We start from the raw sequence: 26,987 nt of genomic DNA, 5'->3' as shown, positions 1-26,987 counted from the left end.
CTCTTGAAATATCTGAAAATGAGAGGCATGAGCTTTCAAGATGAGAAATACTCAACCATAAGGTTATGTCTTAGTTATTTGAAAATTTAGTGAAGTTATTTTTACAGATAATGTACCTATATTCAAATAATTCCTAATTAATTGTGAGCATGATCTTGAGATCTTGAAGGAGCAATACTAAACTTTTCAGTATGCTTTATGAATTAATGGAATATTTATGAACAAATTAGATTTGTGTACAGCAACACACGACCCTGATAATGGGCTACTGTAGTCTGTATGAAGCTAACATTAAAATAAATCAAATATTGCTTCTTCAACTTAGCCCAAATTCTTTAAACTTGACAGGCTTACCATGCTGAATATTTACCTTTTTTCATTATTGTAAAGCAAGCAACCCCTGTGGCAGGGAGAAACGATACATCTGACTCTGCGATATCAGAAGGCTAATTAATTACTTTATTATACTATATTATTCTATACTATATTACACTACATCTAAACTGAAACTGCACAAGCACTCAGCTGAACTAATCTTGTGACTGTCTCCTGACCAATGTCATGACACAGTCACAAGTGTGACAGTTTGCACAGATTGGTCAAGAAAACAAAACACTCACACCAGAATCCAATCAAGCAAATTCCTTCAGGTAAATAATCTTCCAACACATGCCACATGTTCCAAAACACAGGAGCAGCAAATGAGATAAGAATTGTTTTGGTTGCTGTGCTTCTCCAGGAAAAACTTGAGAGAGAGAATTATGTCTCTCTCTGTTCAGAGAATGTGAATCTCACAATTCATCTCAAATATTCAGAACTGATTAAGTTAAACAAAGGGGCTGAGATACATGTAAAGTAAGTTTGAATGGTTTTGCAAGTCCTTTTGGCTTTATTTTCAGAATACTGAAACGATTGAGATACACTCATTCCTGGAAGAAATGCTTGCTAAGAAAACTGGGGTTGTGTGTGTGGAATGCAGCTTTGCAAGGTGCTGAGTACTTTTATTATTTTGGCACTCAGTCCTTTGCTGCAGAATTTGGCTTGTGGGCTATGCAGTTTTCTTTTGCAAGATTGTTTCAATTGAGTGAACCGAATGATCCTTAAGGACTGGAAGGTTTGCAGGGTCAGGCAAATCTCCAAGATCGGCACACCTATTTATTGTTACACCAGCACAAGAAGTCTCTTCCAGGTTGCTTGCACAGCTCTCCTGACTGGAAATACCAGACCCTCCTCAGCAGTTCTTTCCAAAGAAGAGTCCTGTAACACTTTTAGCTTTTTGTGTGAATGTGAAAGAAGCAGGCAAAATACAGACTTCCTAAATTATTTAATCTCATGTTAATGTTGCAATTCTAATGGTGACTGCTTAGTGTAACACCTCTTTTTTAAGTAAGAGGAGTTGTGAATAACAGACTGGCTAAAAAGGCTCTAACTGAAAAAACCAGAACAATTTACCCTTCTGTCTCGTGCTTCCATGGTGTGAGAGAACTGGGTCAGACAAAAATGGGGAAAAAAATAGCACAGGCAAAAATCTGTTGCTAAGATTTTCACTTCAGTCTGTCCCTTTCAGGAAGAAAAAAGGTAGGGAAAGTTGACAGAAACTGCTAAAACAATATTTCAGCAGAACCCACAGCATCAGGGGAAATAGTAGTGCAAATCATTAACAGCTGAAGGTTAGATTAACACACCATTGATTGTATCCTCTCCCAGGGACTAATTTTCATTTTCTCAACTAGCAGCAATGGTTTGCCACTTCCTTAAAAAAATCTGTGGCTGGGTCTAAAATGGTGGCTTCAGTGTATTAGTTAAAATGAAGCTTCAAATGTGTCATTGCAAAGAGGTCTTTACATTTAATGAAAAAATTAGGAGTCACTAACCATAGTCAGCTTCTAAGTATTTTTTCCATTTCACAGTCTGTATAAAAGAACTATTGCATGTCTTGAGGACAAACAGTATTTATTTAGTGTTTCATACTTGAACTTTTTGTTGAGAAAGTGCAAATCATAAATTGTTGATACTTGTATGCCAAATGGTAAAAATGTAGGTGCAAGAGGAAAAGTCTAATCAGACAAGGTAATGTTTTTGTTTTTAGGCTTTAGACTCAACAGCATGCAGTAAGTTAAATGGTTTGTGCATACATCTTGTAAATCTCTTGTAAAGTAGCCCATGCATTTCTTAAATATAATTTTCCCTGCATTAATGCATACTGTGCATTCCTCTGCATGTATAAATACTAAATGTTGTATGGAATGAAAATTAATTTGGGAGAAACTTGTATTACTGTTTACTCCCAGGATCTTAAATGTTAGTAAAAAAATTCTGAGAACTTTTATTCTAAACAAATAAATAAATAAATTTTCTGGCTAACCATTGCCAAGAGACTTTAAATGCTGCTTTAAAAATATTCTCCCAAGAGAAAGTTTATTTTGGGTATGAATATCCATTTTACAAGTATGTGCATTATTTCATATTGACCCATTTCTTCTTTTAAAGCAGCAGAACATAAATCAAGTCAAACAGTGTTTGGGGGATAACTGAGGTAGGTATGTTTTCAAACTAGTTGGGAAAGTATTTGTTCTTTATGGTCATGCTCAATTGCCAATTTTTAGTGTTCTGCTCTGCAGCGCAGTCGTACAGTGTATATGTATATAATGTCTGACACAGTTTGGTCAGTCGAGTCTGCAATGAACTTCTCCATTTCCAAAGAGAATATTACAGTCTGTGTACATTATTTAGCTTGATTTTTGAATCAGAGGAGGTTGGAGTTCTCTGAATTGTTGAACATGAGAATGGAATGAGTAAATCCTTTTTGATTAGTTCATGCTAGTAAATATGTTAAGAATCTACACATCAGCAATAATTAAATCGAAGGAGTAAAAATCCTGTTTCTGCTGTAGACCAGTGTATTCAGTTTTGTAAATCATCTGGATTTTAAATAATCTTTTTTCAGAAGCTGTTTTGAAGAGGCAGTTTCATGTACATTTTAGACCAGCAGTGCTCCCAAATGAAGCACCTTTGATTGATACTTCTGGTTGCTCATTCCTCCCTCTGTACCTTCACTTCTCTTTGGCCAGCATCAGCATTTGTGTTGCCTTGTGCTGAAGTAGCTTGGGAAGCAGGTCCAGCACCTCCCCATCACATTAACCTGCATCAGTTCTTACTATGTTTGTGCACAGTCTTGTGCTAGAACAAGAAATGGGATTGGAGAAGAGCAGACAGAGTTAAAGGACAAGAAACACTCAATGCTTTTGTAGCATTACTGAGTCACCTGCTCTATAGCATATATAAAATTGCAATCTAAAACCAAAGGTTTTCAGTTTTTAAGAGGAACAAAATGCAGAGCTGATTAGAATACACTTGGTGCAAGTTATTCACAACCTTGTGGAGCTGGGAGTGTCTTGACAGAAGAGAAAAAGTTGCTTGCATGGATTTAACCATTTGAAGTATGTGCTGGTTTCCTGAAGTATCTATTAGATACATCATATGTCACTATAGAAATTTATAATCTCATAAATTACTGATTGCATTTCTTAGAAGAAAATTTGATACATGCAGTTTCTCATAAATTATATTTTCACTTCAAGACTTATTAGGTACATTTTTCCTCCACATCTGTTTGACTAAGACTTTGGACAGATGTTTGTTTAGAGCATGGTCAGATGTGTTGCTTCTGGTCCAGCTGCCCCCTTAGATCTGCGAGCATAACTGCACATTTAATTGCTCCCTAACCTGGTCCTGACAAAGTGATCTCGCTAAAAGCAAAAAAAACAAAAGCCCCCCAAGAACTATAAAAGAGGTGTTTAAGCTCAGCTGCATTCATTTCGACAGAGCCAGGTCAGGGAGCAGCTATGCATGCAATTATGGTGGCAGGTCTGAGGGCTAGTAACCACCACACTTTGGGGCAGTGATGAGCAGATGGGGCCAAACTGGAAAGGTAGTCACTTAACCTGGTTAAATGGGAAGGGGAGCTGCTGTGCCATGCTATGCCCTTAAACCAGCTGAGCTTCTGGCTACTGCACTTCTGTCTTTCTTGTACTCACTTACATAGTCCTCCCTTTCTCGTGTTGGTTCAGGTGCTCATCTGATCCCAAGTGGAGTTATTTTAGTTCACTCTCTGAGCAAAACAGTATTTGCTTTAGGCAGAGAGACAATCAAATTGTCTGGGAATGGAAAAGGGACAGCCAAGAGCTGTCAGGCTTTAGGTTCAGTCTCTACAGAACCTGCAGTCACAATCATGCCTGCAGCAGCTAGTTATGGCAGTTTAAGGCACTGTCAATAGATGTGTCCAAAAAATATAATTTTTAATAAGTAACAGGCCTGAAAAGACAGAATCTGCTCACCTACCTATTCCTCCCACTCTCCAAGAAGCACTAGGTAGTTACATATTTCACAAGAGTACCCTCCTGGCTTCACTCTCCTATATACACAGTTGATTGTTCCCACATTTTGCCAAAGGTCACAGCCCTCACAGCTCTGTCAAAAGAACAGGTTTTGAATTAAGTCACTAATCTTCTGTAGGTAAAGCAGTCAGAGTAAGATAAACAATTTCAGTAAGGGAGTAGTCCTGTGCAGCAGGATCTGATAGGATTTTCAGGACATAAGCCTGACTCTGGAAGGAGATTTTCAAAATCAGTTCAATTAAACTCATGACAGTGACTGTCTTACCTGAATGGTTTTTGTTTAATCTAATTAGATTGTTGTTTTTTAGGGCTTTTTATAATCTGACTTGCATTGATGAGCCAATTGGGACTAAGTTAGTAAATTAGTTACTTCTGTGTGGATTGATTATCCTGTGTTCTTACTGTATCACTTCAGCACAGTTTATAATTTTGGTGTAAATCATGCCATGCCTTCCAGTAAATCCAAATCCAGCTGTGCCCAGTAAAGATGCTAGTGCTTCCTGCCTGCTCTCTCATGCTCATCACTACCTTCCTAATCCCCTTTTACCATTTGCACCCTTCCCAGGCATATCAGCATTTGTTTGAAGCAGGCTGGAGAGCACATGTGGGCATAGCTGCTGGCAGAACACAGGAGTTTTGCCAGTCCGACTTTTTAATGATGAATAAGGAAAGATCTGAGCCAGAATTTAATCTCTGGAGTTTCTAATGAAATTACATATAAGCTACCTTGCATTACAAGGGAGGATTTGGGAGAGCTTGGATATTCTCAAACTAATTGACTGAAACAACTGGTAGTCTCTATGTTCTATAATGTTCTGCAGATTGCTGTATTTCACGCAAACCTGTTCGGGATCCAATTATTCTTTTCGGCTGTAGCCTCTTACACAGAATGCATATTTTTCTACATCCTTAGTATTGTATCATGGTCTTTTTCTGTACAGTGGGGCCAGTAAGTGGCTTGGTGATTGCTCATTCGTAATGTCAGAGCCCAGCTTTACACCTCCCATGTCTTTAGAAGCAAAGAGAAGCTGTCAGGGTACATGTTCAAATTTACTTGTGCTCTTCTGTGAAGGTACTGTGAACTGAATTTACCCTTATTGAAAATATGGTATTAAGCTCAGTAGTCTCTGTAGCTCACCAAATATACTGGTTTCTCAAATCCATTAAATGTTGTGCAGATTTTTTGTTCCATTTCCATGTTTTTGTATTTTCATTAATCTAAATTGTGTCATTTTCACACATTTTGAAAAAAACTCAAAGAAATTGCTTGTGTATAGAGTACCCTTCTGACTGAAGGACATCTCTGCCAAACAATGAATTAATCTTAAATCAGGACTCCACTAGATGGAGCACAGGGGTAGCATTTTTAGAGCTGGCCAATCTAGTTTCTTGGGTCAACGCTTATAAGTTAGGAAAATTGGGGAAAGTGTCTCTTAATGATTCTGTAAATCAGTGTTACAGATCTGAAAAGAATAGACTTTCACTACTGTGTATCATGGACAAAAACAAACTAACTTTTAAAACATTCAGAAGTATGACTAAAGGAGTTCAACATAAATTCTCATGTAAATATTTTTCCTTATTTCATCATTTGATGTGCTATGATGTTTCACTGAAGCTATTTCACCATATTTTTATAGACCATAGGAACTCTTACTAGTTCCTTTGGTTTTTCTGAATCTATCTAGAACAACCTGAATTGAATAGAATACCCTTTTCTCATTACTTGTTTATATGTGACCTTTGAGAATATTACAGGCCTGTTCCCAACTCAAACCACAATGCAGATTTGCTCATTTCAGTGAAACAGCCAAGTAGGACAGATCAAAATCAGATCCTCAATTGGAAAAATCTGAAGACCTTTCATAAATTTAGGGCATAATGAGTTACTACTCTGGATTATATCACTGACGGCACTGGAATTTCTCATGAAAATATCTCTATTGTATTTTTAACTGATACAATTAAAAATTTACTTATTCATGAGCAAAGATAAACAAGTTGAATTATGTAGAAAGACTAGGACCTAATTATAAAAAAAGTGTAACACTGTTGCTATTTTTTCTTCCAACACCTGTTGTTTCACAGTTTATGCCACTCACTACTGTAAATTAATATTTGTGTCATAAATTAGAGGATAAAAAGTGAACTGCAACAGGAGTAGGTTTGGGGAATAAAAGGCAGTTCTGTCAGGCAAAATATTGTGCAGTACTGTGTAAAATAAAAGCAGTAGGGATACCTGAGTCACCTCCCTTTTACTTCAACTTGAATTTGATATTTTCCTTTGTCCTTGAGGAAAACTGGAGGTTTGTATTGTTTAGGCTAAAGTGCTGGAGAAGAAAGTCATACTGAGGAAGAGGAGAGGCTTTGATTCAGCTTTTGTGTCTGGTGGGAACATTTTCTCAAAATGTAGGTGCTATTTCCTGTAATCAGGGGTTTTCCAGAGCCTGATAATAATTTCCCAGCTGTATCATTTTGGTGAATTATTCTTTAGCCTTGGGTTTTGCATATTAAGAATGGGAGAGGAGATCATATTCATCTTGATGATAGAAAACAGGGAATAGAACTCCCACAGCTCCCTCTCCCTTTCCCTCCACCTTGTGGAAAGTTTGGCTTTGTGCTAAAGCGTGAAAAAAGCCTTGACTGCAGTGTGTCAGGCATATTTCAGCTCGATTTGTGTCAACCCTAATAAGTCAGCTGACAAGGTAATAAATTGGGTGTCTGTTCACGACCTGGCACCTGTACAGGAAATAAAAGGGGATTTCAGTTGCAGCAGATTTGCTTTGTTTTACAAATGGATCTTTTCTTAAGACTCCTCTACCTCCTTCCCCCTTCTTCTCTTTACTAAAATCATGTTATCAAAATGTTTATTTCAATTGTGGCTGGAGCCAGTGTTTCATCTGGAAAAGAAAGCTCTATGAGTATCCTTGGAAATAGAAATCTTTATGATTTTCATTCTGAAATAAAACCTTACAGAGCATTTAATTATTCATGTATCCTGCTGTTACATAAATGGTCTGAATAACTTAGAATTGTTGAGAAACTGCCTTTGTTCAACATTTTGAAACTTTACATTTATATAGTTTGAATCAGGCTAGAAAAACAGAATTTATTTAACCCAGGGAAACTGTAGTAGTAAGATCTCACTATTTTTAATGATAATATAACCTTGTGACCAGGGTGTCTTAACGTGCTTCCCTCTGTGCCTGACCTCCAAGGATGCAAGACTGTTACAGCCCTTGAGAGCACAGCTTTTGTAGGTCCAGCTGTAGGGTTGTGTTTTTAGCTCAGGGGCACCAGGTCAGTTCCCAGTGTGATGTGAGGTGGTGACTGCAGTAGTGGTGAGAGCTGAGGCAGTTTCCTTGGGCTGTTCACTTTTGGTACACAGATCTTCCCCATGCTTGGAAAAGAGACAGCAGCTCCTGTCTCTGACCATTTTCATTTTTGGTGACTGTCCTGGGCACCATGGAAGAAGTTTCCTAAAGATGTGGTTTCAGTCTCTGTGGCTGGAGGAAGCAAAACAGGACTTGTATTCTTTGAAATGGGCAGCTGCCTTTTCTTCCAATTGAATTTCTTCCACCTTTTCCCTCCTTCATTATCCCATAGGGATCTAGAATAAGTAGATCTTCATTTCCACACGGAGAGTTCATCTCCCAGAATTTCCTTCTTGGACTTTTTTAATTAGAGGAAGTGATTATCTGACCCAGTGGAAGGTGAAGGGGGAAATGGTTTATTAAAAACAAATATTATTGCCATTTATTAAAGTAGGTATGATCTTTAGAAACAAGGAGACAAGAACTCTCAAGGTCATAACAGTTACCTAAGTGTGCTTTGCACATAATAGGAAAATTTTCAGCAGTAGTGTTCAAAATCCAAGAGGATAAATCTATGTAATGTATATAATAAAGTTTTCTATACAGTCTGTCTGTTTTAGGATTTATCACTCTTTATGCAGAGGATTGGACTAGATGACAAAAGCTTTACCTGTCTGCTTCTATCGCATTTAGGGTTACAACATTTAAATGAGGCAAAAGTTTTCTTAAGTTCTCCTAGTGTTTTCAAGAATTGAAAAAGGAACTTGAGGGGAAAAAAAGGGGGAATATAAACCTTTAAAACTCCAAGTCCACTTTAGGAATTGTAATTGAATGCAAGCTCTGGTCTTTCCTATCACACTATAAATAAAAAAAAAATACTTAGTTAAGCAACCCATCTTTCTCCAGCACTGCCTAGGAATATGATGGATTACTCTAAATTAATTACAGTAATCAGCTAACGTTATGTGCTGTAGAGTTGTGATTCAAGCATGAAGGAAAGAATGCAGAGCAAATTGCATATATGAAAAATGTGTTGCAGGGTTAGCTCCAGGTTTACACCTTGGCCTCAGCCTGTGGAAAAAAAAAGGACTCAAGGGTGAAATACTGAAATCTGATCAAAAATGGAGGAAATGTTCGAGGTCACATATCTTTGGATGTACTGCAAAGGCATTATATGTTAATAAAAGCAGAAAAATAAAGTAAGAAAACAGTACCTAATAATAACTGATACTCTATGTTGCAAGAGGTGTTTTAAATTTCCTGGTCATTGAAAAGATGTTAAGAAATGCCCATTTCTTTGTGTTCAATAATATCAGCTCCCTTCTGACCTGTTGTGAAATGGATTGAGAATTTATACTGAACTTTACAGATTCCTCATGAGGTGAATTGCAAAAATCTGCTTGGACACATATAATCTTCTTTAAAAATATTTATAGAATACAGCTCTTATGAAAATTAAACATGTTCCAGGTGTGTATGGTCCACCTTCTGGGCACAGCCAAGTTGTTTTTGAAGTTTTAGATACACCTGTCCTTGCTAGTCAAGAGACATTCTTCATGGTCAAGCTGCTAAAATGAAATGAAATTTCATGGAGTTTGTTGTGTCTTGGTTTTATTCAAGAGAAAAACTTGTATGATTATAGTAAAGCTGGGAATAAGTTGCAGGTAAGATGTGCACCTGGCTGTGGAAAAAAATATTAGTTTTTCTTCTGAGCAACAGCTACTTGCAGTGCTTCAGCTCTCAGGATAAAATGGTGGATGTGATACTATTGTACTTGCAGGCTCTTATTGGGAGGTTGGGATTTTTAAAAGATTACTTTTTTTCTTCATTAATAGAAACTAGCACCACAAAAACTCAAGGTGTTTTCTTCTAGGTCTATTCAAAACACCATGGGAAGAGGTGCTAATGCCAGGTGTATAAAAGCTCTGAGTAAAAAGCATAAAGCAAAAAGATGGAGTTCAGCTATAGCATGGGGGATGGCTTGCAAGCTGAAACAACCATGCTTGCTGAGCTTCCCTTCTGTTTCAGTGCAGCTGCCCAAAAGGACAGGGCATGGCCAGACTTTTCAGGGATGTTTTCCAGATGTGTGAAAAAAGTCTTTAAAGGGGAAGGAGTATATATCCTTTTTTGGTTTTGCAGTTTCTAGTATTTTTCTGGCCATGCTAGCAACTATATCAAAAATAATCTATCTGAAAAAAAGAGGCAAAAAAGGGAGGATATTGAGAGAAATATCTCTGAGAAGTGGTACTGAGGCAAAAATGAGCAAATGTGACAGAGATGCGCAGGGAATCTTTCAGCTGATTTCAATGTAAGGTGAAGTTCTAGATGAGACTAAGGTGAAATAGAGATGTTGGTCTGTCCTTTGGGTGGGATTTTGCATGGCTGAAACACAAATGTGCGGTTTGTTGCTCCTTCTATTTAAGTAGTGTCTACAGGTGTGCTATCTGCAGTGTTCTTTGGAAGCTACCTGAATTTGTATCCCAGAGTCTTTCTTCAACTATGAATATGTTTTATAGGTTTTTAAAGTCTCGCATGACTTTGTACAAAGGTGTTGCTGATAATTCTTCTACTCCCCCCCACAGAACAGCAGCAGCATAACATCTGAGAACCACATTTTGTGTGTGTGTTATCTTATTTCCTACTCTTAGGCCCTAAACTGAGGTGAATGTCAGCCATTGATATATAAAAAAAGGATATTTGTGACTTTTCTATGATTAGTATCTTTCCCCTACTTCTCTTTTTTTCCATTTTCTGCTTTTCAGAGGCTGATTTAATTCAGTTTACCACTGTTTCACTACATTTTCAGCAACACAACAGAGGAAAGTAGTAGGAGACTGTGTGAGGAATCTGCTACAAATCCTGCTGTGGACTGGTTTCTTCTACAAAATTGCCAGTTTAAATATATATCCATCTGCATCTGTGGCACCATTTCACAGCTACCTAAGCTAATTGTCACCTGGGCCATCCCAGTGCCTACAGCCTCTCGCCATTCAAACCTGGGTTTAATGCTTCCAAAATCTCATCCAGCAAAATCTAAGTAATTTGTTTAGAGGTAGCTCAGGGCCCCAGTTGGGGAAATGAGGTAGTAGGGTGCTGAGAGGAGGCAACCCAAATTTGTATTAATCTGAGCAGCTGTGGAGAGTTACTAGTAGGTTTGGCCTGTCCATTCCAGAGCTACTTTCTTTCTCCTTCTCCTGGTCTCAGTGCTGAGCCTGTGTTAGGCCAGGGACAGCTACCCTGTCCCTGTAGTCCAGTGGCAGTGAGAGCTGTCTGGGGGCTTTCCTTGCCTTTGCAGGTTCATTATTTTTTTTTTCTTTCCCTCTATCAGAATGCAATTGCCCTTCCCCTTCTTTTCAAAGGCACTGGTCATTGTCTCCTGCTGCATTTATCCTCTGTTGAAGTGAAGTGATATGATGAGCAGATCAAACATTTCAATGCTCCTAGAAGTCCTGCCCCCTTCCATGTTCTCTCTAGTAGTGGAAGCAGTAAAGGTATTTTAATGTAGTACGTTAGTGTTTCAGTGTAATTGCTGCTGCTCTTCAATCACTTCTGACTTACTAGTTAGCAAGTATGGGTTTCTTCCAGTTTTGGGAGAACAGGAACACTATAATGCCTGCAGAGCACAGGAGTGTACACACAGCCTTTGAGTGTACCTAATGCCACAACATAGGTGGTGAGTGGGTGGGAGTTGGTTTTAGAAACCTTGTAGACACTAAGCAAATGTTCCACTGAAGTCAATAGCAGCGTCACTTGACAGAGGCTGAAGAACTTGGAGAGTGGTTTTATGTGTTGTAAAAAGATTTCCAGCTGGTAAACTGTAAATATATAAAAAGTTATGAAATTAAAACTGACAGAATTACTGATAAAAATTTCTGGATCTCTATTTCAGTGTTTTATTCAGAAGTATTGAGTTAATTAGTTACATATACGTATGGAATAACTACAGACTCTTTGAACTGCCCTGGGACTCTCCATGGACATGGTATCTGACATTTCTGGGAGTGGACTTTGCATACTACTGCTTTCATCGCATGAGCCATGGTAAGACTTAACAAGTTTTTCATGTTTCAGCATACAAAATACATTAATACCTATTAATAAAGTGAGGTATTCATTTTTGTTTCTATACTTGATCTACTCTAAGCATATATAGCTGCTCTTCTTCCCAAGGGTTAGCAAAGATAAACTTTTAGCATGGGAAATAGTTAATGCATCATACTGAATACAATGAACACAATGTTGTGAAAGGAAGGAGTATAATTTTGAAAGCAGTTCAACAGAGAAAGTGAAGTATCATGGAAAAAAAGTAAGGATAAAATAGTGAGTACATAAAAAATTGCGTTCAATATCCCTATATACCTGTATGAAAAATCCAGCAAAGTACAGATAACTATTTCAAAAGAATCTGATGGATGTACAAACTAGAGAGCAGGAAAAAGCAAGATGGCCAAAATAATGGAGCCTGTGTAAATCATGTCAGCCATTTCTGTACATGTATGTCTGTCTCATTACATATTTCTGTTCCCTAGTGAAAACAAATATCAGCTCTAGCCTTTTATAACATATCTGAAAATGCAATATTATTTTCTATCAGTCCTAGCTCTGGGCCTGACCTAAAGTCTGTAGCAATGAAATAAAATTTTTTTTGTTTTTTTAAGAGGGTTTAGACTGGGCTTCCCAAAGCTGAGTGCCCACCGCCTGCAGAAGCTGTGGGATGTAGTAATGATACTTTTTGTAATGTGCTTTCAGAAAGGGAAAATGCTCTGCTGCCAGTAGGTCAGTGGAATATATGGAAGTAGGTAAGAAAGGAACCTGAGCTGCTGCGAGGAGTGGGAGAGAGGAAGGGTCCCTCCCAGGTGGGGATGGCAGGCGGGTGTGAGAACAATGCAGGGTGGGTGTAAAGGGATAACAATGGCGGGGGACGGGGCGGGAGGCGAGGAAGCAGGGGGAGCTGGAACAATGTGTTGAGGGGGACATCACGGCCAGGAGCTGGGAGCCCTGCGTGGGTGTAGGGAGACTGGGAATATGCTTCACAAACAATGACATTAACAGTGCTGGCAGGGCTACAGCCTCAGGCTAAGAACTGCATAAGAGCAGGAGGCTATTCCTGTGTTTTAAAATAAAAATAATTGCCTTCAAGTGTTAGAAAATTGCCTTGCTAGTGTTAGAAAATCACTAGCTTGGCTGTGCTTTCTCTGGAGTCAGTGGTAAAATTCCCACTGGCAGAAAAGGGAACAAGGCCATCTCTGCATTCTCTAAAGCAATGGATATATTTCTGTTTCTGCAGCAACTTTGCGTTTGCTCTTCTCTGTTTTTGTTTTTGATGGAATACTTAATAGGTGGAATTAATCTCAATAGGTGTTTTAGAAATAAAAACAAGCCAATTCTATATGTAATGGAGTTGAAGAAGCTGTAAGAAAATGCTGCTCTTCTCTTAAGAAGGTCAGTGCTAAACTATTCAATAAATGTTAATTTACTTTTCTTCAGGTTACAGAAATATTTTTTGCTGTTAGATCTGTGCTACTTAGCAGGGAACTGATGAAAAATTGTAGAAAATCACTCTAAGTGGGGATTTTGGTTTAACACACTCTTCTCTGGTCAAACAATGATGAAATCTGTAGCACAGCAACACAGCTGCGAAAGTCAGCTGCACTGAAAGTTGCTGAGGAAATTCAAGGAGATGGTTTTAAAAAGGAAAGATATCTTTGCAAATTGAGAAGAAAGGGCACTGGAAAAGTTGCTGGTACAGGCGGACAAAACACACCTTTGCACTAGAAAGTGACAGGGCCTGGTGATTCAGGCTTGGATCCTACAGCAAAGTTCAAAATTAATAGCACATGTATATCCCAGGAAGTTCAAGCTGTGTGGGCTAGCTCTAATTGTTTCAAACTGAAAAACTAAAATTCAGATACATTTTTTTAGTTGTTTCTTAGAACTTGATATAATTTTGATACTAGGAATTATCATCATCATGTAGCTTTTCCTGGCTGCAAGCAATAATTTGGTAACTCAATCCCCTGGCATTTTTACTGCCTTATTTCATGTTAGACATGAATAACTAGATTTTTCATTCTACTATTTCATAAATTGTCTTGAATCACTACAGATTTTAAAGTTTCTTCTGTAGGAGAAACCCTACTTTGCAATATAAAAATTTTACCCTGCATTTGAGGAGATATTTTTTCCTCTTCACTATATGCATGTAATAGCTATTATCCTAAACTGAAGTTACACAGCAACAAAAGGAAGTATTTTTAGGTGTGATCTCATTTTGCAAAGGATAGAGTTATTCTAAGTATGTGCTTGTATTTTCCATTGTTTGCAGTAGCCACTGAAAGGTTAGGAAATAAAATGCTTCACCACTTACTCCAGCATTCTTCTGGGTCTGATCCAAAAGCCATGGCAGTCAACGGGTCTAGTTAGACCCTGCTCTTTCTCATGGCATTTTAATGAATTTATAAATCAATGTAACTTTTCCCTTTGTTTCAGTAAAAAAAAAAAACCCATAATGGCTGTACTACTGGAAAAAGTATACTGTAAAGTCATAGGTTTTATTTTCAAACTTTTTTTTTTAGGGAAGGATATGTGTGGGTTTGAAGGATTTTTACCAGGTATTTTCATCTAGCATATATGGATTACTCCTCAAGTTTTCTCTCCAGGTGCAGAGACCTTGTAGAGTTAGTCCTCCTAGTGAGGGGGATTTGGTGGTCCCAGAGCAGTGCTGAGCCCCAGCACGCCCTCCCCGCGCCCTGGCCTTAGGGACACTCCTGTTGCAGACAAATAACAACCGCAGTAAGGAATTTGGAAGCTCTGTAAACTGATTTCTTCAGCAGCCACACCTTTTAATCACAGAGGGAAATCTAGAGAATTCCAGATCCGTTCAAAAACACTGGTGCTGGTGCAGAGCCCAGGTCCTGGCTGCGGGTGTCTGATGCCCAGCTCTGCTGTGGGGGGCTCTGCTAGATCCAGGGCCACCCCTGGCCTGAGCAGGTCCCTTGGCAACAGCTGTGTGCTCAACCCTGTGCTCCAGTGGGGAATAGTGGGGGCTTGCAAGGCTCTGGTGCTCTGTAAGGGAGTAGTTTTTAATCTACACTTCCCGGAGGATCACATCTTGCAGAACAGAGTGTGTTTCTGTCAACTGGGGTAATTTCCTCTCTTCTGTCAGGCCCTGGAAGAAGCTGTCTCTTCTTAGCAGCAGCTTCCAACACCTCTTCTTTTGTTCTCCTTTAGTGCTGGGGAATTTCCACTGCTTCAGCGTCCCTCCCCTCAGACAACCTGGGAGAAGTGAGTTTCCTTCAGCAGGGCCAAGCCCCGCAGCAGCTGCATTGTTCTGCCTGGGCCCCGCTGGCCGGTGTCAGCCGCTCGCCCCATTGTCCGCTGGTGGCTTCCAGCCGCCCTGCGGGATACGTGACAAGGTCCCTGTCAGCCAAGGGCCGAGCCAATATGAGCTGATGGTTTGAGTTACATCTGAGGTCATAAAATAGACCTCAGCTGATGAGTATATCCTCAGTAGATTCCCCAGCTGCTGCATAAAATTTCAAGTTAATGGTGTGTCTCTTAATAATTTTGAATTTATTTATAGTGGATGAGAAATGAGCCTTCTACACCAGGTGTATTGTATAGCAATAGACTCCAAGCTTCTCAGATTCTCCCACCCCACAAGACTAACCTTTTTGCCAAGTCCAGCTTCTGAAGGGTCAGAGGACAAAGAAGGAAACCCTGAAAACTAATGTTGGAATTCAAAAGACCATGCCTCAGACTGTGACAAAATGTCTCAGCTGAGGATGTTGAGAAATTTTTCTTTCTAAGACTTCAAATAATAGGAAGTTTTGTAAACTTTTCAACTCCTGTTTTAAAGAAGTTCTTTTAGAGGGGTGTTTCTCTTAGCCATGACTTAATTTGCTTCTGCCTTTTCTCCCAGTGAGCATCTTTTGTTACAGTTCCTTCAGCAGCAGAACTGATTTCAGAAGTTTCTGGCTGCTCTTTCCTACACCATGCTGCAGTTCACAACCCACTCAGTCCTGAAAAAAATATCATGTATGGAGGCTGTGTGCATAAGATGACTGAAATAAACCATGTTGAAAAACAAGGTTGTGTTGCATGTCTTTCTCAACAATTCAGCTCAGTAGTCATAGGGGTCAACTTAGCCACAGAGCAGGACATAAGCCAGATGTGCTAGCTGAGAATCTGTGGGATTAAGTGGAGACTTGAGAGAGAGCAGACAATTTTCTGAGTCAGTAGTGCACAGGCAGGTAACCCATTGTTTTATAAGGAGCCAGAGTGGATAAATAGGCACAGGTAGTGTCTCAAGATTGATGCCATTAAAACAACTGGAATGTGCAAAAGTAAAAGCCAGTCCTGTTCTTTCTGATAATTATATATGTATTGTGTAGTAATAATAATCCTAATGTGTTACTGGACACTAGTGCAATACAGTGTTTGTTGTTGCTTAAGGAGATGAGTTTAACTTTGTTAGAGGAAAACACAGCTCAGAGGCTCAAAGTCTCTTCACCATCTATATTTGCTGATAATTTTTCGAGGGCAAATTGAAATCATATGATTGTATTGTCTGTATTTATCTGATCCATTCCTGCCTTTGAAGTGCCTCTTTCATCTGCTTTTTGTCATGTACTTGTCTGAACTCAGTATATTAGCATGGACTTGTTATGTAGATGTTATATTGGCAATTGATATTATATTGAAGTAATTTTTTATTTACAGGGTTTTGGATTTATGGGAAATTCATTATAATAACGTGATGTCTGCCTTTTCTTACAAGGTTTGCTTTTCAGGAAAATCTGTGTTCCTCTACAAATACAGCAAATTGTGGTGCTCTTTTACATGCCAAGGTGGGGAGAAGGTAGGGTTGGTGGTTGTATTTTTAGGCTTATTTTTACATGTGGAAAAATATTTTTACATGTGGCTTATTTTTACATGTGGAAAAATTTAAAAATTTCTAATGTTTACCTAATTAGAAATTGAGTACCATATTGATTATCCAAAATGAAACAAATTTAATTTCACCCTAGTGAAAGATAGAAAATGTTGGGAACTGTCAAGTGACTGGAGGAGGCTCTGCTCTTTTTCTTGTCACAGCTTGTGTTGATTGCAAAGGGAATTGATACACAATCATTAAGAGACAAATATTCTCTTCTTGTGAATTATACAGAAAACATTTTTTTGCTGTTCTGTCAGTCGATTTTTTTCTTATTTTTTAAAGGGGTTTATGAGAGCAGGAGACTAAAATACTGTCCTTACTAGCCTCACAAAAATAGCAAAAGCTATTGTCATAGCTGGTTGTCATATTTTCTGTTCCATCTTCTGATTGATTCTAGTCTAATACTGAAGACAATACAACATGAATTGAAAATAAATACATGGTTCAGGTGACTATGACTCATTCATTGCCATTCAAGTTCACTGTAAATAAACTACATATTTTTTTATTTTTATATTCCTGTTTTTTTTTTAACTTGTCTTTTACCATTCTCTTATGTTTTTACAAGAAGAGGTATTCCTTTACTATATGCCTTTTAATTTTTTTGAGTGGACACTGAATTTGTAGAAGACCAAAGTCAATCTTAGCAAATCAAGATGTTGCCATTCCTTTTCATATTAAAACATACATTTTCTTGAGAAAGTTCACCTGAAAACTCCATCAGCTGCAATGAGGCTTCCTAATATGGAATGTCTAGGGTCCCATAAAATTATAGGAGCCTGCTTGTATTGTTTTCAGATTGTTATTGTTCATAACAAGTTCCTGTTGTTTGAAAGACTGATTTCTTGTGTAGTGGCAATGAGTGGTTGACTCATTTAGTCTGTTAATTTTGTTGTGGCATATGCAGATAGCTAAAGCCTCTTCCTATTTTACTTTACAGGTGGTGAGATAATAATTGTCTTTCTGAAAATTCTTTGTAACCTGAAGAGCTTAGAAGATGGAAATAAGAGGGAATCCACAAGAGAGTTTTTGCTTAGTTTTAATTTCTGAATATCCTAAAGACATTTACGGGTGAATGGATTTTCTAAGTATTTTAAATGTCAGAGATAATTAAGAATAATGGTTGTAACAAATCTGCGAATAGGTTGGACGTCAGACAATAGTGATTGGCTGTGGATTTTTGGCTCTTTCTAGCTGCTGTAGGATGTGGTCTGGAGTGGGAATACAATGTAGTGAAGGGTAGGAGATGGCTTGTTGCTGTGGGTGAGGAGTTCAGCTCCATGGTCTGGGTTCAACAGTACACTTGCCACGATTCTTGTAGGTTTTCTGTAAATATCTGGTAATTTTTTTTTCTCTGCAGGATACTTGGAGAGAAAGGCCCGACTGTTATGGATTAGACCTTGATAAAGTACAAAAGCAATCTTTTTTTTTTTTTTTTTCCTGATTCCAGATACAATGTATCTTAAAAATCATGAAATACATGGTAATGAAAGCGTGAGCTGACAATATTATGACACAATTTTTATGCCAAAATTCAGGTGCTAATTCCATCTCCTCTCAGCACTATTCATCTTCTCTCAAGCTCCCACCATGACAAGATCTGGCGAGCTCCCCAGTACAAAATGAAAAAGAAACTATTCCTCTATTTTCCTTGTTTGTCATTTTATGGTTGGGAAAGTGGCCAGCACAAGGTTAATAATCTTTTAAAGTATTACGTATTTTCCTACTTTGAGGATTTACATTGGCATTCTAGAGGCTCTCTCTCTTGATATGCATTAGTTAGATGTATGGGTGTCTGGAGTGTAGAATTTAATCTTTTTTCCTACCTGCAGTGCCTGGGTTTTTCCTGAGTGCACAGATTAAGGAAAAAGTTCTGGATCTGCTTTAACAAAAGCAAGTTTGCAACATGCTTTTTCAGTAAAACATTAGAAAATGTGGTGAAGTGGGAGAAGAAAGTTTGTTATAAATTAGCATGGGTTGGCAATTCAAAAAATCGGCTGTCTTCACACATTCGTATCCTTGGCGATTGCTGCCCTCTAGGCTGTGTTCAAATTCTAAACACAGAAAAAAATAGTCCTTTTCATCTGTGTGGAGATGTGAGTATGAAAGCATCCAATTCACTGTGCAGGGAAACAGTTCATTTGACATGCTTTTTCAAGTGTGCTGTTGAAAACCAATGAAATGGTGCATAATACTTGTGTTTTTTAATGTGTTACAGAACATAAAGTAAAATGTGAATTATCCAAGTTTTAAAGTGAATCTTTTTGTAGTTAGTTAGTTAGTGTGGAAGAGAAGAAGCTAATTCTTCTGAATAGTTTGAAGTTCTTACTGAAGTTTTGCCTGAAAAAAGGTTTGAAATACTTCTCTTGTACAGTGTTTGGCTTCCTAAATGTTATAGAACCATCTGCAATCAGGTGACTTCATAAGTTGAAGAGAGAGAATTGTATGTTTGGTAGTTCGAATACTCATTCAAGGAGAGAAGTCCAGCTATGTCTATCTTCTTTTCCTTTTTATTTTTTTTTGTCATAAACTTTGAATGTTTATCTTAAGCTAGAAACTTGTATTTCACGTGTAAGTGAAAGCCCACCTCAGAATATATATTTCTGTTTCCCTTGACTTAATTTGAAATCAAGTTACTTCAGCTAAAGGTTAATATCTATTTCCTGAAGAAGTTGCAAAAAATCACTTAATCTAGGCTCATTTCAAACCAAAACCAACTGCAGTGATTTTGGAAATGCCACCTCAGTTTATGATACAGCAGCTCTGCACACTCTTGCTAGAAGACTATGTCACCTCCATGTTACACCAATCTGTTGAAATTGGCAGATCAGCAGTAAAAGGTACCAAATAGAACAACTCTTTTTAATGTGTGATGTGAAACTGTGATTGTAAGGAATTAGATTTTGAGTAAAAGCACACTCCATATAATTCATCAAACAGCCAACAGTGGTAGCTATTTTTTTTGTCACAGTTTTAAAGTAGAAGCAGAGGCCTAGAGGAATGAAAGGCGTTGTTAAAACAGATAGCCCACTGAGATGCTTGTGCTTTCTCTGTTACAAAAAGAAGTCTTTTTCTCCTTCTGTGCTAGTAAAAATTGCCTGGTCATTATTGCTCTATCAGTCTGTATAGTTTTAGCATGGAGAAAGAAATGAACAGTACACTGTTCTGTTTCCACTCTGAAGCACCGCTTTAGCTAATATGCACTGTGAAGATGCAACTTCACACAGCTCTTTTGAAGTTTCTTTTCAAACTGTGCAGAATTTAGCTTGGGAGCCTCTTGACAGTCTACATGCAGGGAAAGGCAAGGTGGTTCCTGTGGCAAGTATGTGATTGTGTAGCTGGGACATGTGAGTTCGTGACACAAACCCAGCAATCCTCCTGAGCAGATGTGCTGCTCTGAAGGGTTTGGAATCACATTTCTGTTCCCCAGTAGGACATGGCTAAAATATCCCTTTTCTACAGTATTAGGACCAAGAACAATAAGAAATTTAGAATGCCTTTTTAACCCAGAATAAAAGTGCATTCCATCCCAAGCCCCGAAAGGCAAGCTGTTCCTTTCAGAATATTATTCGGGTTTCCAGAAGCTCAATGTCTGTAATAGTTTTCCTTGCTTGCAAAAAATCTAGTGAGGCCATTACCATTGAAAATACTTTACGTTTCAAGATTGGCAATTAGCATTTAATGTGTGTCTGGAGCAGAAAAAACATTATTGTATCTGGGCAATGCTCTTTGCATGTATGTTTCCTTCAATGCATCTTTATTGCCTTAATAAAGTATTTAAACTGCCAAAACTGCTTTTTGAATGTAGGAAGGGCAATCTTTTCTGCATCACACTCTATCTAAATTGATAGCATGCTGGTGGAAGATGTAACTTAATAAAAATTATCAACCAGATTTTTTTTCCTTTTTTATTTTCTTTTAGTAGCTAAAATTATCAGTAAATCCTTTTCTGCTAGATCTCTTTTTTTATAACAGACACTATTTTTCAATTAATTTTTCTCAAGGATCAGTAAATGTCAAACCTGAATAAATTCATCAATGCCAAGTATTTTAAAAGTAAAATTACTTTTTTATTATATATGAAGAGGTGCAAAATAGAATGTCAACATCCTGTTGAGAGAAAATATCTAAAATGTTCACATGTATAAAGCTGTATGAAAGACACATATCTTAAATAGGAGTCACTCAGCTCTTTTACGGTCTTTATAGTTGGATTTTGTAAAGTACTTGCATTTAAGTACTAGATAACGGCCTCTGGGCTACTTATTTTCAGGGCTGTATGGGAAGAAGAAATTTCTTTTTACTGCTGGGAAACAAAAATTGCGACCAATCAAATCATATTGGTATGTATGTGTGAGGAAGTGCAAGATTTTGTGGGGTCCAGGAGGAGAATTCTTTGTTCTATTTAGTTACTAATTTTCCAGAAACCATTAAAAATTTTTCTTCTGAAAAAACTGTGGCCATTCCCAGCCTTTCTGATGAGGACATTACACACACTGACAGTAAAATGGTGTGGCTGTTCCTTCAGACTGTGTAGTTCAACCTGGACATGTGACCTTGTAAAACGTAGGAGAGATTTGCCTGTGCTACTTTTAACTTCTATAAAATTAGAAGAATTCCTTTCAATTTAATGAGCAAATATCATAAATATCACTGTTATTATAAGCATACCTTGTCATTTTATTTTTGTAAGTTCAGGAGGGTCAAAGCTATTGCTAAGTATGGAAAGGGAAGTGCAAACTCTCAGCCTGTAGCAACACTATGGCATGTGACATGTTTTCACAAGGAATCATTTCAGACACCAATGATGTCATGTTCATGGCTTCCATCACCTGGAAACTGGCCTGTTAATTTGAGGCAAAAAAGTAGGATTTTATTGATTTTACATCACAGTGGTGTAAGAAAAATATATGCTTTATATGTGCATCATATATTTTACATGTTTTTATGCTTTCTTTTATTTTATTTGAAATTTTAGTCATTTTAGTCACTATTAACACATAAAGCTACTGAGATCCTAAAATTTTGTAGATATAAAAAAATATTGTATTTTTTAAAATATGGTAACCTATACTGTGTTACGGAACTAAAACTAAAAGGAGTTTTTCACCCCACACAGTCTTTTAACTTAATGTACTTCTGACTGGAGATTAAGATAATAAAAAAAATCCCCAAACAATATAAGAAAGGAACTCTTCCTGGGCTGTTCATTGGCTAGAATGGATGTGAAGCAGGAATGAGCGAAGGTGTCAAAGCCAACACTCAATTCTTTCCTACTCTTCCCAGATTTGCTCTTCTTCTGATGTCTCTTACCCACTCATGCTAACATGACTTTTTTTTATTATAAATGTTCTTTTGCTACTTAAACATGGGGGGGGTGGGGGGGGTTGGTTGATTTAAAGTTGAAAAATATATCTAAAAATATTGTGGAGAAATGCAGAATTTAGTAAGTAGTCTTGTTATATCATTAGCAGATTCCCTTGGACCATATCGTTAAAATGAATCTGAGTCATGAACACCTTGCAGCATTCCTATGGGACAAATGACAACATGCAAAGTGTTCACAGTACACATATACAATAAATTCATACTAAATGATTGAATTTTAGGAGGCCACAATATTAATTTCTGCTCTTTTTCCTTTAGATATGGGTATGATTATTACTTTTGCCTCTCTTGTAAAAGCACTTCAACTTCACCAAGCAGAGTTAAGTTGGAAAGAATGAAGCTGGTTCAGAGAAATTTTTGGGAAGAAGTGCATGCAACCTCAGCTAAACAAAAACTTCAAAAAAACACTGTATTTGTTTGAATTTTTCATTTCTTGTCTGAAAATTTTTGCAAAGCAATTTCAGATTGGATATCAGAACAGAGATACGGAAACTTTAAATACAGCAGTGTCTAAATTACTGAACAGGAAGAAAAACTGATTCATAAATTATTCACATTTTCCTTTGCTCAATATCTTTCTTTGGTGATAATAACTGAGTCCCTTAGTGTACTTTTTTTTTCATAGTTAAACTGTAAATGTTTTGCAATGGAGATGAGTTTCATTGTTCCCTTCTGCAAAAGAGGGGAAGGGTAGCATAAGCAGATAGGACTCTCCTAGCACAGTGGCAGAGCAAGGGATTAACTCAGGGATGAGTTCTTCAGACTGGGACCTTCAGACTAAAGGCAGTCCTTCCATTACAATAATTCTGAAGGTGATTTTTTTGTCTGTCTGAAGTTTAATTGGTATAAATTTTGCTTTATAGTCTATTCACAAATCAATCTGTATTCTTGTGATTTGAGTATGTACTGGAAGTATGTAATATATGTGTGTATGTGTATATATATATATACACACACAGATATATATATATATATAAGCTTGTTTAAAGGTGTAGGATGTTATGTGTGCAATGCAGATGTGACTGTATAATTACTTCAATTGCATATGTATGCACCCTGTGACTACAGAAGTTCATAGTCACAGAATAAAAGCCACAGTCAGAGGAATCCAGACTGCTTATTTTTATACTTACTGATATCCCAGGGAAGAAGGTAAAAAGCAGTTTATAAAACCTGGACAAAAGAAGGATGTAACTTTTTTTTTGTACTCCCTTGGGCTGAATCTCAGCTGAAAAAACTGACAGTTTTTGGACTTACTGAAGGAAATGATGAGTGAAGATAAATATCCAGATGTTTGCTGGCTAGATGTGTAAGGTTACATTTTGGAAAGCATGAATTCTCTACCTGTGTCTCCTGAGGAGGAAGTTGTAAATAGTAAACATGCTATATATTTATTTCCACATTTGGGTGGGGGGAGGGGCGGGAAGCAGGGTTCAAAATCAAACTTTGTTTTGCCTTCAATGTAGTGTCTTAAGAACAGATGTAGGTTGAACATGCAGATTGGCACAGCATACAAGTGGCATTTTTTAAATAGTCATTATGTCTGCATGGCTAACTCAGCACCCTTTCTGCATTGTCTTTAGTTCAAGGGAGATACAGCTTATGGAACTCTCTTAATTTTCCAGCAGTAGGATAGAGGTGTGTCAAGTCACTAAAAGTTTCCCGTTTTCTATTCCCATGTTTCAAACTTATTATTTATGACAATGAAAAATGCAAAGCTTGACTTTTTCCCCTTTCCCCAGCCTACACTAAGTCTCTCCCTTCCCACCTAACATACAGATCTCCTTCTTTTCAAATAAATAGTTGGAAGCAGCTGCCTGCTAATAGAACAGCACAGCTCATCTCAGCCTGTGCTTGCTCTCAAACTTAGGAAGAGGAAAGAAACATCTTGTTAAAGTCAAGTAAATAACTTAGCTGCTACACAGTAGGAAAAATATTGGATTTGATTGTGTATTATTCCCATATGGGTGAGATATATTTAAAATTGAAACGGAAACCACCTCCCTTAAAACTTAAAGTGACAGATTTTCAAAAATTGGCAGCCAATTTTCGCCTATAATTGTACTTAATGTGGAAGGGATTTTCCTCTGCTGATGAGGGATAAGAGGGTCTTGCCACCATACTAGCAGTGAGGCAGAGGAGGCCCCTTTCAGCGTGTAAAATTTGCCGGCCAGGTATTTCTCTGCTTCCTTAGGCTAAAGATCTCCTGAGGGCTGGAGACGGCTTCAGTGCATGGGAGGTGTTTAACTCATTTGTGTGAACTCCCCACTTCTTAGGAGCTCCAAAACAAGCATGCGGAGAGTGAAACTTTAAGAAAAAAACCCAAAAACAACAACGAAAAACCAGACCAGACCAACAACAACAAAAACCACAAAGCAAAACTGAAACAAAACAAAAAACCCAAACAAGAAACCCCCAAAACAAACAGCAAACAAAAACCCAAAGACACCCCCTACCAACTTTTAAGCAGAGTTGTTCTTCTCCTGGGCAGGCAGTGTTGCAACATGTTCTAGCACTGTAAATTCCCTTAACTGGCATTGCCTACAATTTTAAATGCAAGCACCTGAAAGGGTTTTTATTCATGTGCTTATGTAGACTTATTTTTGTGTTCCCATTCTGCCATTTTATAAACATTAGAAAATATAACAGCCATATAATTACAGAAGCCCAGCCTTTTCCTCCTCAGAAAACATAGAGACCTTTTCAAAATACTTGTTTTGAAGGCACAGGATTTACAACACCCAATTTCTTCAATGACTTAATAATTTCTTCTCAGTCATGTATGAGAACAAATAGGCTCTGGAGCATGACCTGAAGATTGGCAATTGCAAGGATGTAGAAATAACGTGTCTCAATTTCTGTGTAATGCTCAAAACATTGCTGGAAAGTGTTATGTGCTCAGGACAAGGAAAGATGTTAAAAAGTGCAGAATGTGGAAGTATCACCAAATGCAATTCTTGCTGAGTCTTTGCATACAAAGAGGGAAGGGGAGCTGTTCAGAAGAGAGAAAGAGAGATGGAAACTGACCATGAAGAAAAAGTGACTATAGAAGTGGCTTAATTCTGTTCCTGGGAGTTCCTGTGGATATCACAACAATTAGGAGAAGCCGGGGACAGGCAAAGTGGGGTACTTTCAGATAGGAAAATAATTTATGTGCAAGTGGAATATGAAAGCATTGCTGGGTGGAAAAGAGAGATGTGAAAGAAAACAGTAGGCATTGAGGCAGTACAGAGGAATTTATGCAGAGTCAGGATGAGTTTAGGAGGAATGAGGAAATTTATGATGGACTGATTTATGGCTACTGCTTGGCATAGTTCAGGGATAAAACCCTGTGCTATAGAAGCTGTTAGAGGGCTTGCTGTTAATTACAAAATTAGAGTTTGCACCAAAAGTGAATGAAAGTCTTCTTTTTATATTAGACACTAAGAATAGCATCTAACACCTGTAATAGCTAAGATATACTTTTGCCACAAAGTTGGGCAGCCCTGTTTGATCTTCTGAAAATATTCTTGTTGCTTCCTGAATAGTTAGGCTTCTAAAGTTTATGGTTGCCAAGAAAATATAATGATTTTTCAATGCTCAGAACTAGCAATAGTAGTTTTTACCAGATGAGTTGGGTAAAATTGCTCTCTACACTGTTACCTCTACTCTGTTATAAAGGAAAAGGCAATGGCAAGAAAAAAAAGACTATACTTTTATATATACTATGTGTCTTATTCTTGTATACTTTTTACGTCTATGTAGAGGTCTAAGATTTTTTAATTTTCTTATGTTCACTAAAAGGCTGAACTAACATTTTTTAGTTATGTACAGATGTATATCTATTAGTCAAGTAACACAAGCATCCCTTGAGAGGTTGGCTACTGAGCATTAATGTAATTGCTGAAAAGTTTCACACTTATTTTTTAGTTGGAAATAATATCCAGTATGTAGTGGGGTTTTGTGTGAGATGATAGCACAACATTTTACATATTAATCAAAATAATTCACAGAGCTTACTTCATCTTCCATTCTAGTAGGATGTGGTTACTACACAAATAATTTTAGGACAGGAAGTAAGAATAATGCTGTAATTAACTGAAATTGCAGGGGAACTTAGGTAGTCAGAATGTAATTATGCAATACAGAACTCAGTCAGGAAACAGGATTAACTTTCCTGTTCTTTTGAAAAATGCCAGATGATTGCTAATATTTATAAATGGTTTTTACACATCAACTGAGTGATGATGCCTGTGACAGAGGAGCTGCCTTTAAAATTATGCTAAGCAGTTGCTTCCTTTCTGACTCAGTGATAAAGATGCTTCCTCCAGAAGCAGCTGTTAAATTTCCTTCTTGCAGCACAGATTTCCTTAATGGTGTCACATCCAAACATCAGCCCAAACTCTATTACTTTGTCAGAATTAATTTGATTGCAGTATATCCAAAGTAAAGTCGAATTGAAAATGACTGAGTAAAACTGTTTTATTTTAGGGAAAAAACCCTGCAAGTGCTTGTTGTGTCTATGTTATGTCAGACATTGACATAGGAAAGTTCAGTTGGCAGGTATTGGTTTAATAGTGAAATGCACAGTTATCTCTAACTTTCAAAGGGTTACTAGACCCCTGTTAACTTTGGTAGAGAATGTTTATATAACCTGTGCCATTGCTGAAAGTGTTTGCCATGTGGTTCAGAAGTAGCGCAACAGAAGTAAAGTCAGAAATAAATTGTGCCAGAGGACACAGAACGAAATAGAAAACAGGATTAGCTACTGAGTAATGACAACTAAAATACAAATGCAGGGAATGATGCCTAGTTCAGGAAGAAATTCACTGTATGTGTGATTTGTTCCAAAGAGAGCTTTGGAATGCTAATTGAAGCCAAAGTGTTGTGAGCCCTAAGTTTGACTCAGGTAAATGCTGTATTGGCAGTGGCTTTGAATGCTAAATGCTAGCACAGTCAAATGGGCGAGAG

At 37.6% G+C, this 26,987-nt stretch overlaps 1 protein-coding gene across 1 annotated transcript in view; it reads left to right on the top strand.

The window, feature by feature from the left end:
• AGMO (alkylglycerol monooxygenase) overlaps positions 1-26,987 on the top strand; it is a 187,130-nt gene that overhangs the window by 8,465 nt on the left and 151,678 nt on the right. Inside the window, exon 3 of the mRNA XM_066565154.1 lies at positions 11,601-11,752. Coding sequence (XP_066421251.1) covers positions 11,601-11,752 — 152 coding nt within the window. The remainder of the gene's footprint in view (positions 1-11,600; positions 11,753-26,987) is intronic.

The sequence above is a fragment of the Molothrus aeneus genome, chromosome 1 (genome assembly GCF_037042795.1).
Source record: "Molothrus aeneus isolate 106 chromosome 1, BPBGC_Maene_1.0, whole genome shotgun sequence".
NCBI lineage: Eukaryota > Metazoa > Chordata > Aves > Passeriformes > Icteridae > Molothrus > Molothrus aeneus.
The sequence above is the reverse complement of the archived record's forward strand: the minus strand, read 5'-3'. Positions and strand labels throughout refer to the sequence as shown.